The following is a 16,369-nucleotide window of genomic DNA, read 5'->3' as shown; positions in this document are numbered from 1 at the left end:
ACATATTTTTCTTTACCTGGTAAAACTTGAATTTGAACCCAAGAATATGACACAGTGTTTGCGGTTCACACATACTCATGTAAGATTCTAATAAAGATATAAAGAAGTCATCGTGTTCTGGCCTGCATTCAAACACTTCTAAAATGACATCCAGAACTCTATTGGGATCCAGATTAAAGCATCCTGCAACAGATGGATATACACAAATTCAAAAGTGATTATACATAATCTCTAGAAAAGCCATTAACCTTCAGGGACAACATACATAAAATAAAAATGTTTTTAAAAACAACTTCTTTTACAAGTTTGCTTCCCCTGCCCCAGAGGGAAATCTTCATAATTTTCAAGGTCATCACGGCTACTCCCCACGTTACAGATGAGAAATATGACTTGCCCAGGATTGCAAAGTGGGTTAATGACAGGGCTTAGGCTGGAGCCCAGGACCTGTGACACTAAGTCAAGTGAAATTTCTTCTATGCCACATCATCTCATCAGTTCTTGATTACTCACGCTAGTGAAAGAGATTCACATTTTTAATTCTTAGCAAAATATGAAAATCAAACAATACAAGTTAGGCAACTAAAGGTTTTTTTATGTTTTATGCAGAAGTGCTTGGAATGTTGACAAATGAGTTAAAAGTTCAGGTTCATGAAAGTAGAGCACGATTTTTATAATCATTTTTTAATTTATCTTACATATACAACAAAACGTAATTGTACATTCATAGTTTTGGGCAGCATTCTAAAGGAAAACAGGTATACTGCTAATACTAAAAAGATGAGAATACAAGGAGTTGGGGACAAAACACAAGCAAACAGAGAAGGAAGAAAACAATCTAGGTAGAGCAGGAAAGGGAAAGGAAAGAAGCACTTAATAGGTACCGATGGCTACTTATCCTTGCTAATCTCCTAGGGTAAGCTAAAAAGGGCCAACAGACATGAATTTAATAAACATTCCTATCAGCCACCCTACTATTAATACATTATTACCTCTATTTGCATTCAGCTTCAGCTGTTACCATAATTATATTATAGCACAGTCACATCATACGTGCATTTAATTTGAGAATGCAACCATTTACACACAGCAAAATAAACAAAAGAGAGAATTTAAATGATATAGTCAATTCCACCCACCATTCCTCTCAATATAATGTATGCTTATGACCCAGAGTGAGCATATCAATCGGCTGTTCCCTCAGTTTATATCAGTTCCCTCATGCCTTGTGCATCAAGCTGAATGGAATTCTAGTATTTTTAATTACGTATTTTTCATTAGGCATAGCCCTTAAATGCAAGCTAACCACTTCATCTGGGGCAAGCAAATAAACACTGATTTCTTCTAATGCTGGAGGAAAAAGAACAACTGTGTTAACTTAGGGAGAGACGTTAGGTCTAAACACTATACACCTTATGGATGACTTAGAGGATTTTTCAAAGAAAATTCTTATATATCCTATTAATGATTTCCAGAGTTACTTCTATTATCTCCACACTTAAGTATATTAAATGCTATAAAACTAATGTCTAATTTGCAGTATCTTAGCAATCACTTAGAAAACCAAACTCTCCAAATACAAGAAGTATTTCTTTCCTCTTTTTATGAAACGCAAAGTTAAGAATATATTTTCTTCCATTTCTCTCATACTAAGGAAAGAAAGGAACAACACAGTGATCATCTCTTACTGAAAAGAGCTCCAGGCTTTCATAAATTCTCCAAAGAGATGTTTACCTAAAGTTCTGGGAAGAAAACGTCTAAATATTTTTGCCTGTCCTTGCACCCCCAAAAAGTATGGCTTATGAATGTACAAGTGACTCCAAAATAGCAACTGGAATTTTTAAATGCTGCTGGTGGAAATAAAAAATGTAAAACAGTACGACTGCTTTGTAAAATTGGCAGTTTCCTTAAAAGTTAAACTTAACACCTACCATATGACCCAGCCATTTCATTCCTAGGTATTTACCTCAAGAGAAAAAATATCTATGTCCATACAAAGACTTGTACACAAATATTCACAGCAGCTTTATTTATAATAGGACACTGAAATAGCCATCAACATGTGAATGGATAAACAAACTGTAGTACAGTATATTTGTAGAATATACAGTGGAATACTACTCAACAATAACAAGGAAAGAACTACCAATACAAGCAACAACACGGATGAATTACAAAATAATTATGCTGAATGAAATAAGCCAGACCCCCCCAAAAAAACTCACTATATGATTCCATTTATAAAAGAATTATAGAAAATGAAAACTAATCTATAGTTTAGAAAGCAGATCATTGATTACCTGGGGAGGAGAAAAGAGGAAGTACGGGGGGGAATGAAATACAAATGGGCAAGAGGAAACTGGGGCGGGGGGGGAGTGATAGAAATGTGCATTATCTAGATTGTGGTGATGTTTTCACAGGTGTATACATGTGTTAAAACTCAAACTGTACACTTCAAACATGCACATTTTATTGTATATCAATTATGCCTAGATAAAGCTGGGGAAAAAAAGCCACTGACAACAGATTATAGAAGTAGGATCTAGCAAATTCTCCAACCTTATAACTGCTCCTATATTTACTAAATATAAAAGTTTAATCAACTAAATAAAAATGAATAATGCTCTACTCTGTCAGAGAGGACAAAAGATACACTGAATACACTTTTGAAAAAATGGCTGGCTTATAATTACCCATTATGCTACATCCACAAAACTTGTGAATAAGGACTAGAACAGCAACATGTTACACGGAAATGTGTTTCATTCACATTGCTTTAAAATTTGTATTTTCAATGTGCTACAATATGAACCATTGACATTACGTTTTGTTTAAACAGTATTATTCCATGAAGGCTATTTTAACAGTGATCTGTACAGTCAACTAACTACCAATTTCTTTCTAGAGGCAATTTAAGGTAGTAACCTACACAAAAAGGATGCAACTTTTATTTATAATAGATAACCTTTGTATCTTTCACAAAAGAAAAACTGGCTTAGGAATTTTCTATTATATGTCTCAGGTGCCATAAGTTAGTCCAATCAGTTGGAATGACCTATGCTACATAATATGGAAAAAGTAGCCAAACCAAGGACTTAGAAAACCATTTTTGAAACCTTAGAGATTTGCTAAATAACAGTTAAGCTATTTCACATACAAGATTTTAGTAACAATAAGTAAGCTTGAAATGTCCAAAATAATTTTTTTCTAATGGCAGCTGTGGTAGAACAGACACTCTTGTGCTCAAACATCTTAAAAAAGGCTTTTATCCAGCCCAAGCATCAACAGTCATGTGACCTTGAGACAGATCATAAGCCTAGCTCCCTACCTCTACCACCAGCTACATTAAGGAATATACACACACACATGCCTTTTGAGGAACAAACAGGGAACCATATCGGAAGCGGAAACATTTTTAAATGGTAGACTTGTAATGGCCATGGATTCATGGATTCATTCCTTCATTTAAATAAACATTAAATAACTACCCACTAAGTGCCAGGTGCTTGTGATACAGAGATTAATAAAATGCCTTCCCTACCCTTGAGGAGAGTTCACACCTTTTGGATGATACATCTTTGAAAAAATGCATTGAAAAGTAACTGAAGCCTCCCCAAAGATGGACAAGATGGCCAGTATATTAGAGCAAGTAATTGCAACTAGAGGCCAAAAATATGATAAAAGTGACAACGGTTCTTTTAGAAATAGGTCAAGTTGAGATTCTTAACAGGAACAAAAAGGCCAAGGTAATATTGTAAACATGACTTGGAGAGATGTCCAGCCTGTACATTTCAGACAAGAAAACAGAAATGATAGCGTCAACCATCATGTTCCTGACAGAATAAACCTTACAAGACAAAGAAAAACCATGTTTTGAACAAAAGGACATGATCTGGCTCTGGCATGTAGAATTACTTTAGAAACAGGCTATACCATGGTCTCAATGTTTTTTGTACCCCCAAAATTCATATGTTGAAATTCTAATGCCCAATGTGATGGTATTAGGAAGTGGGGCCTTTGGAAGGTGAATAGGTCATAAGAGCATAGTCTCATGAATCAGATTAATGCCCTTTAAAAAGAGAGCTCCGTTGCCCCTTTTACCATGTGAGGATACAACAAGTTAGCGGTCTGCAACCCGGAAGAGGGCCCTCATGAGAACCCAACCATTCTGGCACTCTGATCTTGGACTTCCAGCCCCCAAAACCGTGAGAAGTACGTTTCTGTTGTTTATAAGCCCCCCAGTCTGTGGTATTTTGTTACAGAAGCCTGAATGGACTAAAACAGACTAATAACTTATGCTAGACTATTTCTAAGAAATAGTATTTGCAAAAAACTGCACATCTCAAGGCAAGAACCAGAGAGCCAAGATGCACCCAACAAAATAAAAGTATAATTGTAAAAACAACTACGCTGAGAACACCAATCGCTGTCTTCTTTTTCATAGTAGAGATAAACAACTTCTTCATAACTAGTGTATAGTAAAGAAACTCCAATAAAGCAAAACCTTAGGGAAAGGAAGCAGTCAACTGGTTTCCCTTTCCAAGGGATAGGAGAGAGTTGACTAAAAGATAAGAAGCTTCAAGGCTTAATGGCTCTTATATCCATACTGATCCAAAGACAAAATACTAAGTACACTCAAGATAATGTAGTCAAAGTGATTAAATGTCCCATAATCTACCAAAGAATAAAATCATTTGACTGGGGATTTTATTTTGTCTTTAATGTTTCTCTGGTCACTTAACAAGCAACCAAGAGGACTTGTGAGACTGAAGGAGGAGAGATTCTCACCCCACCCTTCCCCATCTCCAGCCAAATCTACAATCTTGGACACCAGGCGACAAATGAAGGTCCTGAGGTTTGGTGAAGAGGGCTCTGATTCTGGGTGAGAAGGAAAGGATCAGAGAGCCAAGGCCAAAAAGATCCTGGACCACTAAACCCAAAACCAGGAAGAACCATTTTCAGTCTCTAAAACCAAACTCGGAACTTCCCTGACGGTCCAGTGGATAAGACCACGGTCCCAATGCAGGGGGCCCGGGTTCGATCCCTGGTCAGGGAACTAGATCCCACATGCTGCAACTAAGAGCCCACATGCCGTAACTGAAGATCCCACACACAACAACAAAGATCCTGCACGTGGCAACGATCCCACGTGTCGCAACTAAGACCCAGCACAGCCAGCTAAATAAATAAATAAACAAACAAACACACACACACAAGTAAGCTAGCTCCATGACTAATTTTTAGCCAGAACTTCTGATTTAGAGCAGCGATCAGCATACCATGGCCTATGGGTCAAATACATTCGATGTTTGTAAATAAAGTTGTGCTGGAACACAGACTCACTCATTTATTTACATGTTGTCCATGGCTGCTCTCACACTACAATGGCAAAAGTGAGTAGCTGCAACAAAAACCATGTGACCCAAAAGGAAAAAGATATTTACTATCTCATCCTTTACAGAAAAGGTTTGCTGACCACTAATTTAGAAGAAAGAAAAGAACACCTAGCTATTACTTTTTTGAAGGGCATTCAGAAGAGTAGGGTGCTTATAGTTTAGTTCAGCAATCAAAGGAGTCCATCTTTGGGAATTCCCTGGCGGTCCAGTGGTTAGGACTCTACGCCTTCACTGCCGAGGGCCCAGGTTCAATCCCTGGTCAGGGAACTAAGATCCCACAAGCCACGTGGCACGGCCAAAGAGTCCATCTCTGATATCCTTTCCTCTAATTTCTAAAAGATGCTTTTTGCCATCTTGATGCAGGGATCATTTGTGAGGCATCTATGATATGGCAGCTCAAGGGACTAATAATCACTATCCATTCCTGTTAAGTTTTTCAAGCTTACTGTCAGACAAACACCAGGCAGACTTATAATGGTTCCTATTCCTTGCTTTCTTGCAGTAAACAGCCCAAGGTTATCTGATAGGATATACTGTTTATTTAGGACATAAACATTTTGATGTGCCAGAATCTTTTAGGGAGCAAATGACTATCTTTTAACTATAGAATGATAAATAAGGATTTCTCCTGATCAGACCAAGTACCCTGAAATATAAGTGTATCTAAAATGCGTGCCTCGGGACTTCCCTGGTGGCACAGTGGTTAAGAATCTGCCTGCCAATGCAGGGAACACGGGTTCAAGTCCTGGTCCAGGAAGATCCCACATGCCGCAGAACAACTAAGCCCATGTGCCACAACTACTGAGCCTGAGCTCTAGAGAGCCCACAAGCCACAACTACTGAGCCCACGTGCCACAACTACTGAAGCCTGCGAGCCTAGAGCCCTTGCTCCACAACAAGAGAAGCCACCGCAATGAGAAGCCCGTGCACTGCAACGAAGAGTAGCCCCTGCTCGACACAACTAGAGAAAGCCCACGTGCAGCAACGAAGATCCAACGCAGCCAAATAAATAAATAAATTTATTTTTTAAATAATGCATGCCTCCCAAACCAGATATCAGTTCTGTCAATGGCTGGTGAAGGAGATCAGACCTGAGATAGCTTTGTATAAGATATTATCTGTCTAGGTTGCTCCTAAAGAGAAAGCAATGGGAATAAACAAGAGGAAACTCATCCAAAGATGCCATGAAAAGCAGGATGCTATGTTAGTGAACTGCTCTGGACAGATGAGACAAGGCCTACCTGAAGTCTGCACTGAGGGGGAATCCGATAAATTCTAACTCTTAAAGAGTGAGTACTCACTGGAATTGAAGTCTTAACCTCAACTTTAATGTCAATGAAAAATTCCTTTCTCAGACAATGGGGGAGGAGGGAATCAGCTAGTCAAAGAGAAACAAACACTAAGCCAGGGAGATGAACTTTCTCAAATCCTCCATGTCAGGGAAAAAAGAGGCTAGGAATCACTATAAAGTCTACTAGAAAGGGGGAAACATTCATTCGTTTTTCAATGAGTATTTATCCAGCACCTACGTACCAGGCACTGAGGTTAGAGGTACTAAACAAAACAGACAAAAACCCTTGTCCTCATGGAGCTTACTTGCATTCCAGTGGGGGTGTGGCATAAAATACGGTGCATATTATATGGTGTTAAGTGCTCAGAAGAAAGACAGTGAACCACAGGGAGTGTCGGGGTGGGGGGTGGCCATATAAGGCTACACTGCAGAGGTGGCATTTGAGTGTTTCTGGGCTAGCGTGCTTTGGAGCACACCCGACGGACTAGAACAGAGGTTTAGCCCAAGAAATCAAATTGTTTATACTCATGGAATATCCATGTGAGTTATGAGCTTGCAGTTGTGACTGTCACACTGTTCTTCAGAGACAGTAACATAACCTGTTCTCTATGGGGACAAAGTTCAAGAAAAGAAAGTACACAGCATACATTTTTCCCAGTTAGATAAAAGCACACTTTCAAGAAAAGCCCTCTTTGAAATGTTCCCAAAATAACAAAGGACTAAAAAAGTATAAACTCACAAGGACAAAAAAATGGAAGAAACAAGGCCAGACAAGAGATGTCAACAAATAAGCAGATAAAGTAAAAAAAAAAAAAAAAAAAAAAAAAAAGTGAGGACCTTATACAGCAGAGAATTTTTTTGTGGGGGATACCATCTTAAGAGAGTACATGGCAGGATATAAGGAAAGACAAACTTATAGCAAGGCAGTACTGACAAACATCTCAAACTAGATCAAAATTCTGCAGGAAAAATGTAGAGCCTACCCTGGAAAGAACAGAAAGGAAACCCTACAGGAGGATTTTTTTTTAATGGGTCACTGCTACACAGGTAAGCAAGAGCCCTGCAGCCTTAGGGGACTGCCAGTCTTGGTGTTAATTTGACAATGGAAGAAAGTAGCAAAGAGACTAAATCAGCTGCCAGAACTAGACTTACTTCAAAGAAAAGGGTAAATTTAAACTAAAAGCTCCTTACCTCTATACCTGTTGGCCACCAAAAGCTTAAGCTAAAAACAAAAATTACTGTAGTAAAACTGGTTTTATCTGGGTCCCCACTGGAGAAAGGGGATAAGGATTGGGACACCTCCTCTCTCTTTCTCATCCATAAATTTCAAAAACAGAGAAAGAACTGAGAATTGAGCATAAGCATCCTCTAAAATATAACCAGTGAAGCAGGAAATATGACTTTTCCAACAGGTCTCAAAACTTAAGACATCTAGGTGTTGCAAAATCTTCCCTGAGATAGCATAACACCTAACAAATAGCAAAAACTCTTTCCATTCTTGAAAAATCAGGAGTACCCTATTTTTCTATCATTCATTCCTCCTTTCTATAGAAGCCAACTATTTCCTCCAAATGCTCAATGCAAATAAAAAGAACAATGCTAAAGAAATTCTATTTAAAAGGTAGGGAAAGTAACACTTTCCTATTTGTTACACTTTTACAACATCTGCACTTAACAGACTGTTGTAAAAATAAAATAAAATGTGTATCAAAGTTGCTCGGTATTTTTAAAATCAAGTTCAAAAGAACTAAACATCTCCATGTTTCAAGAGTTCACCGAAGATTTTATTAAAGTTTCACATTTGCTTACTTATTTTCTGCCCTCCATAAAATTATTGGAAAATACTTAAAAATTAAAGATAGAAATACTAGAGAGCAGAAACTAATACAAACACAAAGGTAAGAGTAACAAGATTTCTTATAAATATCATCCCAAATTTTTTTATTACTGATAACAATCTTAAAAGTACAAGCTAGACACTTCTCTCGTTTCTTAACTTAAAAACAAAAAACTATAGGGAATGCACTAGTTTCGTCTTTATGGATATTCTTCAACAGTTAAAAAAATTTATCTTAGTAACATATAGTATATATAGATATGTCTTACCTATTAAAGATTTGATATTTTCTAAGATTAAATCACTAGTAGTATTTCCAGATAAATCTTGCCCCAATTCAGCAATCAGCTTGGCATAACCTTCATTTTCTTCTCTTAACAAATTAAATTTTTGCTGCTTATAACTGAAATTAAACATCATAAAGCAGATAAAATTAATTTCAATTAACAAGCTTGCATAAGAGTATTGTATTCTTCTCACTGAATTTTCTTACTCTCTTATATAAAACAATCATAAGAACAGTTGTTGAAAGTTTACCTCTTTGTCTATCTTTTAGGATAGAAAATAACAGTGATTCTTAAGGGACACCCCAATGTTAATTACACAAGGAAAGGATATCGCTAGTAACATAACACTATTTCCATCATTGACAAGAATATACCTTAAAGCCACAGTTGTAAATTATTTTATTGGTAGTAATAAAAGCACTGAATATTATTTTAACTTCTAACACGGAAAAAAATTAACATTGCTTTCACACAGGTAAAGTTCACTGCTGACTCAATAACCATAGGCTACTCTTAAAAGGAAAAAACACAAGACACATGCTAACAGCAACAACAACAAAAATCTTCAAAACGCCTTTAGAAACTTCTAGTATTCAACATGAGAACTAAAAAGCATGCTCAGGTACTTGATCTGCAACATAAAAATACATGTACTTACAAGAGTTTTGTCTTGATTTTAACTGACTTTTGATTGAATTGCTGTGATTGTTTGATAAGCCCTAACGATTCCAATGTTTCTGGATCCAAGCGTTCCTTCAGAACTGTGTCTGAAACTAAATGCTGTATTAAAAAATATTAAAGGCCATTTTACTCCTCAGCATTCCAACTATGCATTCACAATATTAAAACATATTCAAAATTATTTTCCCAAATAAGAATATTAAAATCACCTTATATATATACATCAACAACTTTATTAAAAGGCTTGGAACTTCAATCTAACAAAAATGATGACTTTCCAAGTACTGAAACATACAGCTTTTTAAAACTTCACTAAAAACTATATGCCATGCTGTACACAACCTAAAAATGACAAGAACTACAGATGTAATTCTGATTAAAATTGAGTCTGTCAACTGAATTTTCTTTAAGATAATGCAGCATTTCAGCCTTCTTTGGCTTCTACTGTTTAAGTCAAATTCTATTGTCTGTCCTCGCAGCAAAGACAAGGACATTCTTCCAGGTCTGAGTAATGGCATTCTGCCTTGGTTTTAAATTTATGAACATAAAATGGTTTGCTAGACAATGATTATGATGAGCTCTAGAATTAATTATTTTTAAACTACCTCCATTCTTTTTCTCCTTGCCTAACAGTTTATGAAAAATTGTTCAGTTTAAAAGCTGTCCATATCATTTCTAGTCACTTAATAGATGCTTACCTTTTCCTTAGTTAGGAACTTACTAGGTCAGGAATATCACCAGAGGTTTTCTATGCATAGATAGTTTAAGTGATATGGTAGCATGCCTATTTCATAGAAAAAAATTAGCATGTCTAATTTTACAAAGCATTCCATTTCAAAACCCAAATCTCACCTTATAATGAACAGTCAACTGAATGTCAATACCCTCCTCCATTAACATGATTATCTGTGATTATAATCATTCCACATAAAATTTAGAAATGGAAAGTATTTTTTAAAACTTACCAAACATGTTAATACCAATTGTGTAAAATAGTCTCTCTTGCTTTTTTCTTCTAAACAATTTGTCTCAATATCTATAATGATGAAGAAAAAGAAAGATGAAAGTTTGATTTTTCTAGACTCCACAACTATAATAAGATACCTGTTTTCTTTAAAACTAGCTAAATTTAAAACTCCTCATTCTGAATTTGGGGAAAAAATTTAAACTGTGGTAAGCATAAGCAGTCCTTCATGTGCATATGAATACTTAAAGATTTATAAATTTTATAAATTATATATTATAAATTATTATATTATAAATTATAAATACTTATAATTTATAAATACTTATTAAAAACTTATATAAATACTTATAATTTCTCCTCATACTGAAAAACTGACCTTGTGACCAATGGCATATCCATAAAATGGTAAGTTGATTATGGAGCTATGTGCTAAGGCACTGCAAGCAACAAAGCTTCCAAAAAATACTGTTTTCAAAAATGGAAACATTAGGGAATTCCCTGGTGGTCCAGTGGTTAGGACTTGGCACTTTCACTGCCAAGGGCCAGGGTTCAATCCCTAGTTGGGGAACTAAGATCCCACAAGCCACGCAGAACGGCCAAAAAAAAAAGGGAAACATTCAAGCGAAGTTTAAACAACCACATGTCAGAGATGCTAAGGTAAAAAGCTGAACTGGGTGACAACGAAGATCTCTTCTAATACTAAAGATCCTATTACTCAGAAGATCAAACCCTTGACTTTGGCCACCTTGGTACCATGTTCTAACCAAGCTACTTGATCACCAACTCTATGAAAACTGTATTAAAAGGTATTTTTAACATCCTATTTTGAATTACAATTCTAGTCAGCAAACAAAACTTCACTCAAGATTTTCATTTTCTTCCTACTGAAATATTTTTTTAAAAAACTGAGACCTCCTTGAGTTTCAGTACATTATTCAAAAAATTTGTCAAACAATTTTCTGATCTAAAGTATAGAGGAAATAAACAATTAGCTCTAAATGGTAAGCATCAAAAACTTCAACCAGGATTAGCAGGATTACAAAATTGATCTCAGGATTGTTTTAACTGATTACACACCATTACCTTATTTTTAAAGTCAATTCATATTTAGAATGTGCTATAGAAAACGGCACCAATTTTAGTGATGTAATAAAAATTGCCCTCTAAAAGTTCTAGGGCTCCCCCAGACAGACATCCTACAACTGCTTTGCTTCAGTTTACTTTCTACTGCCATCACTAAGAATCAAAAGAGAAGAGGACCTATCATTAAACACATCCATATTTTCCGGGGCCTTCTCCACTTTTCCTTCTTGGACAGTGCCATCTCCCAATATTCTGGCAACTACAGCTAAGCACACAGTCAGCTCAAGCGTATTAAGGGAATTTCAGGGTGTAATTTATACAATGTAAATTGCAGTACAATCTCAATCTATCAATAAGACTTTTAATCTGTGTGTATCTCAACAATCCCTTCCAGGGACTCCTAGTTGTCTCCTCATTATCTAGTCTTCTGGTCCCTCCTCAGCCTAGAACTTCAAGGATACTGATCTTGAGGGGTCAGGACTAAAGTGGGCCTATTCTTTTAACCAATATCCATCTACCCTCAAAGGTCCTACAGTCCCTAAGATCTACCTCCAAAGTCCCCAAGATGAGAGCATTTGGGTAGCACGTTCATCCTCTTCAAGTAAAGTCTATTCTCCTCTCAGCCATCGGACCTGATTAACTCTCTGGGTTCTGACCATATTAGGAAATGCTTAATGGGACCTCAGTAAATTTCTTGGCTAAACTATCTCAATAATCAATATAGGACTCTACTATTCCAATTATGCTTTCCCTGTTTTCTTTATTCTTTTTGTTCTAACTTACGAAATCATTCATTATTTATTCATTATTTCTGACTCCTCAACCCCAAATCAGCACCTAGTAAGTTTTCTTTAATTTCCCTTTGATTTTCCTAAAAAGCCCTCAGCCATCTCCATCTCTAGGCCCAGTATCACCAACCACCTAACCCAGCTCAGAGGTTCCATCAGTGCATCAAGTCACATCAGACTCTCCTTTCGGGTTAATATAGCTCTCAGGCCCCCTCACCCTTACATGATTAATCTTTTAAAGGAAATTGTTATCTTAACCAGGAAAGTACAGCACTGATTTCTCTTATACCTGTTAAAATATTAGAAAGATAACATGATACACTAGAAAGATCATGGACTCTAGAACCAAAAAAACCCAGGTTCAAACCCTGCCTTATACTAGTTGTGTGGCCTTGAAAAATCACTTTTCTGAGCTTCGATTTTCTGATCCATGTATCTACTTTACAGAATGCTGTGAGGATTTAAATGAAATTAAATGCTTAACATACAGAAGGTGCTCCAAAATGGCACCTACATTATTATTACTGTGATCATCATTATAATTATCATCATCATTATTAGAGGTAGCTCACGTTCTCACTCCTATTCCCCTACCTCGGTCTGGGGTCACCCTTGGATCATTTTTTTTCTGCCAAGGGTGGGGGTACGTGAGTGAGGGGGCAGGTGAGGGAAATTCTCTTTCCAAGTTTGCCGTCCTGATCCTGCTTGTAAAAATGGACTGGATAGGCTAAAAGAAATTTCCCAAGAGCAACCAAACATCATCTTCATGAATTCATGTTACTAGTAAAAAGCAATGACTTGTAATAATAATTCATATTATATAACTAAATAACTATGAAGGGAAAATATATCCTAATAAAATAAGTCAATATAAAAAATTACTAGAACTTACTAGTAAGCTGATAATTGACGATTACCCAAAGAAAGATATAAAATGTACTCCTGACACTATCAATGAATAACAGCTTCCACACAATGGTACCTACAAATCACTCTTTAAGTCTTACAAATTTATAGTAAAAACAAACAATTTTCTAAATTGAAACCTGTCTCGTGTTATATTTATTAGTAACATAATATAATATCTTTAGTGCCTGCTCTAAAAATTAAGCTTAAAAGGTTTTTGTTGTTGGCATAAATCAATCAATCCAATAGACAGCATGAACAAATACTTTATCATCTAAACCAGGATAGTTTTAAGATTGAAAGAAGGCACAATTAATAATTACGCCAGGAGAACAAAACAAAAAGGGGACATACGGTCACCAGTCAATGGTCTTTTCATTTATCACTCACGGTCCACACACATTTTGACCTGTTCCCAACCTTACTGTTGTTATAAAATCTTAAACGTCCTGAAGGATCAAGGACCAGACATTTAGATTTGTTGCAGTCAAATTTGGGATTCTCAGTAAGACATTTAAGTAACCTATCTAAGAGTTAAGATTAATGAGCTAAAGTAATTCATTCCAACTTGACAAAGTCTCAGAGGATAACTCATATTTTAAAGCGAATATTATAATGTTTGGTAATGTTTTCTAACAGGTCAAAGTTACAGAAAGCATAAGACTGATGAGGAAAACTGTGCTCAAAGATACTTTAATTCAGATTTAAAATCAGAGAAATAAATCTGTAATATACATTATTTTTTAAATCCATGCCTCCCATGGAGGGACACTACCTTTTGTTCTAAGTCAAAGAAATATTCCTTTCTTATCTTGCATGAATTCTTATTTATTCTGGACAAATAGAGAAGCTGCTATTTCCAAAGTTGGTTTCTCATCCTCAAAACAAAAGTACTTTTGATTACTTTGGCTCTTCTTGCTCTCTCTAAAATTAAGAAGAATCAAAAGAGTACAATAGTAAAGTAAATACCTCTTGAGTATCCTAAGTTTGAGATTCTGACATTCATTGATAATCTGCACTGAATAATATTAATTAGGTGGTTACTAAAATCTGAATAATTCAGACTAACTTATCTTCAGAAAACTTGGCCTTTTTACTTGAAATGACTTAATTTAGCTCAATTTTATATAAAGATACATTCTGAAACACTCAAACTATTTGAATTATAAACTAAAACTATTTAAAGCTAGCTTATAAATAGTAATTAAACTCACATCTGACTTATAATATATATTCCCTGTAAAGTAAAATATATATATATTCTAGATTTGTAGAAACATTTGTAAAATCCGCAGTTTGAAAGACAGCATTTTATTTAACACAGTACATTAATTTACCAAACAACACTTTTTACAGGTGAAATAAAGGCTTATTAATACCTACCTAATATGCAGAATACATCGGCAAGAATGGAGGGCATATCCTCACGAAATTCCTAATTTTAAAAAATACAATTATTCATAGTAAATACTAGAATAGCACACTAGCAATTATTATGGTTTCAGAAAAACACTCTTCAGTAAAACTTAAAAACAAAACCCTAATACCACTATGTTGACAAATAAAAGTTTTCAAGTTTCATAATATAGAGAAAATTAAGAGGGAGATAATGGTTGAAAAAAATGTTTAAATGTCTACCATGAAATAACTTGAGTTTAAAAAAAAAGAAACTTAAAACAAGCACCTCAGGAAATAATAAAGAACACAAATGAGTAACATTTTTCCAGTGAAGTTTCATGTCAGAAACCACTGGAATTTGGAGTACCTTACACCTACCTAAAGCAAGACTGTTAAATATGGTACATTTTTCATCTAAAACTTTAAATGTTGTGCTCATGCCTGAGTCAACACTGATCTATGGAAAGATCATAGTATTATCAGAACAAAAATCTAAAAAATGCAATAATAATTACAAGCTGTTGTCTCATAACTCAAGATTCTCTGAAGATGAAAATAATTACCAAAAATCTATCTTTATTTTCTTTATGCACTGATGTTTGCAGCCTTTGGAGAAACTGACCCGAAACTCTCCCCTCATTTCTGGATGAATACTTCAGCATTTATCCTAGATTTGTCTCCTGACTTCCCACTCCCACACCCAATTTTAGAGCCATTTTCCATTAGTAAGGATCATAGTTCAATTATTGCAATTAGTTTGCTGGCACTATAGCAACCCTAAAATTAGCCTACTTTCAGAGAGTAAAGGAAAGAAATATAATTCTAAAGAAAAAACTGGTAGCTGTAAGAGACAGACAAGATATGTTTCTGTGGCTAAGATAAGGGACAGTGCAATATAGGACTATGAGAATCTAGCCACGACAAAGAATCCAGCTGCAGAAGTATATATATCACTAAGGACTCAAAGAAAGAGAAGCTAAGTAAGAACAAAACACACATTAAGTTCATTTGGACTATTCATTTTCAATAAATGGGAAAAGTATTAGAATCAAATTCCATTAACACACTAAACCCTATACTGATGCCCAATTTACAGAATGAAATAACCTTCATTGCCGATCAGACATTAGTCTCTTCTTAAGGGCTATGAAATTTGGCTATGTCTACTTGAATGCAAGTGCTCCAAAACAATAGAGCAAGACAAGAGTTTTCAAACACGGAATATTAGTTGTTGAAGAAATAGACTACTCCAACACAAGCTAATCAGATAGAGACAGTTGAGAGGCAAAGGAGAAACTCATATTGAACCTCTACTGTTCAAATACATCTCAACATGAGGAGGGGGGAAAAATCACAACTACTAAACATAGAAAGTCCTTAAGACCATCCTCGGGAAAGCACAAAAATCATACAAAGAAAAAGGCTACAGACGCTTAAAGCAGCACAGGGGAAATTCATACTGACATCAAGAAACTCCAGGTACCACCTCAATAATACTTATTATGAAAGCTGTTCTCAACTGGGCAGATAATTTTATTTATACAAGTGTAAAACCCAGCCTAATAATAATAGAATAATACACCACTTGTAATAAAATGAAACTTAACTCCTGCTTTACAATTAACACCCTTACAATTTGAGAGTTCATCTTTCAATTCAAATACCAAACAACCATGGAAAGTATCTGGTCTGAATCTAACTTAAATTTTCTAATAAATAAAAGAGTGAAACAGAATAT

General features: G+C 35.5%; 1 protein-coding gene across 2 annotated transcripts in view; it reads right to left on the bottom strand.

The window, feature by feature from the left end:
• Positions 1-16,369, bottom strand: part of THOC2 (THO complex subunit 2) — a 103,320-nt gene that overhangs the window by 67,994 nt on the left and 18,957 nt on the right. For both annotated transcript variants that reach the window (XM_060137394.1, XM_060137395.1), the window contains exons 4-8: positions 14,617-14,668; positions 10,455-10,525; positions 9,467-9,588; positions 8,791-8,924; positions 17-183 (exon numbers count right to left, since the gene is read on the bottom strand). In XM_060137394.1, coding sequence (XP_059993377.1) covers positions 17-183; positions 8,791-8,924; positions 9,467-9,588; positions 10,455-10,525; positions 14,617-14,668 — 546 coding nt within the window. The remainder of the gene's footprint in view (positions 1-16; positions 184-8,790; positions 8,925-9,466; positions 9,589-10,454; positions 10,526-14,616; positions 14,669-16,369) is intronic.

The sequence above is a fragment of the Lagenorhynchus albirostris genome, chromosome X (assembly GCF_949774975.1).
Source record: "Lagenorhynchus albirostris chromosome X, mLagAlb1.1, whole genome shotgun sequence".
NCBI classification, from domain to species: Eukaryota; Metazoa; Chordata; class Mammalia; order Artiodactyla; family Delphinidae; genus Lagenorhynchus; species Lagenorhynchus albirostris.
The sequence above is the reverse complement of the archived record's forward strand: the minus strand, read 5'-3'. Positions and strand labels throughout refer to the sequence as shown.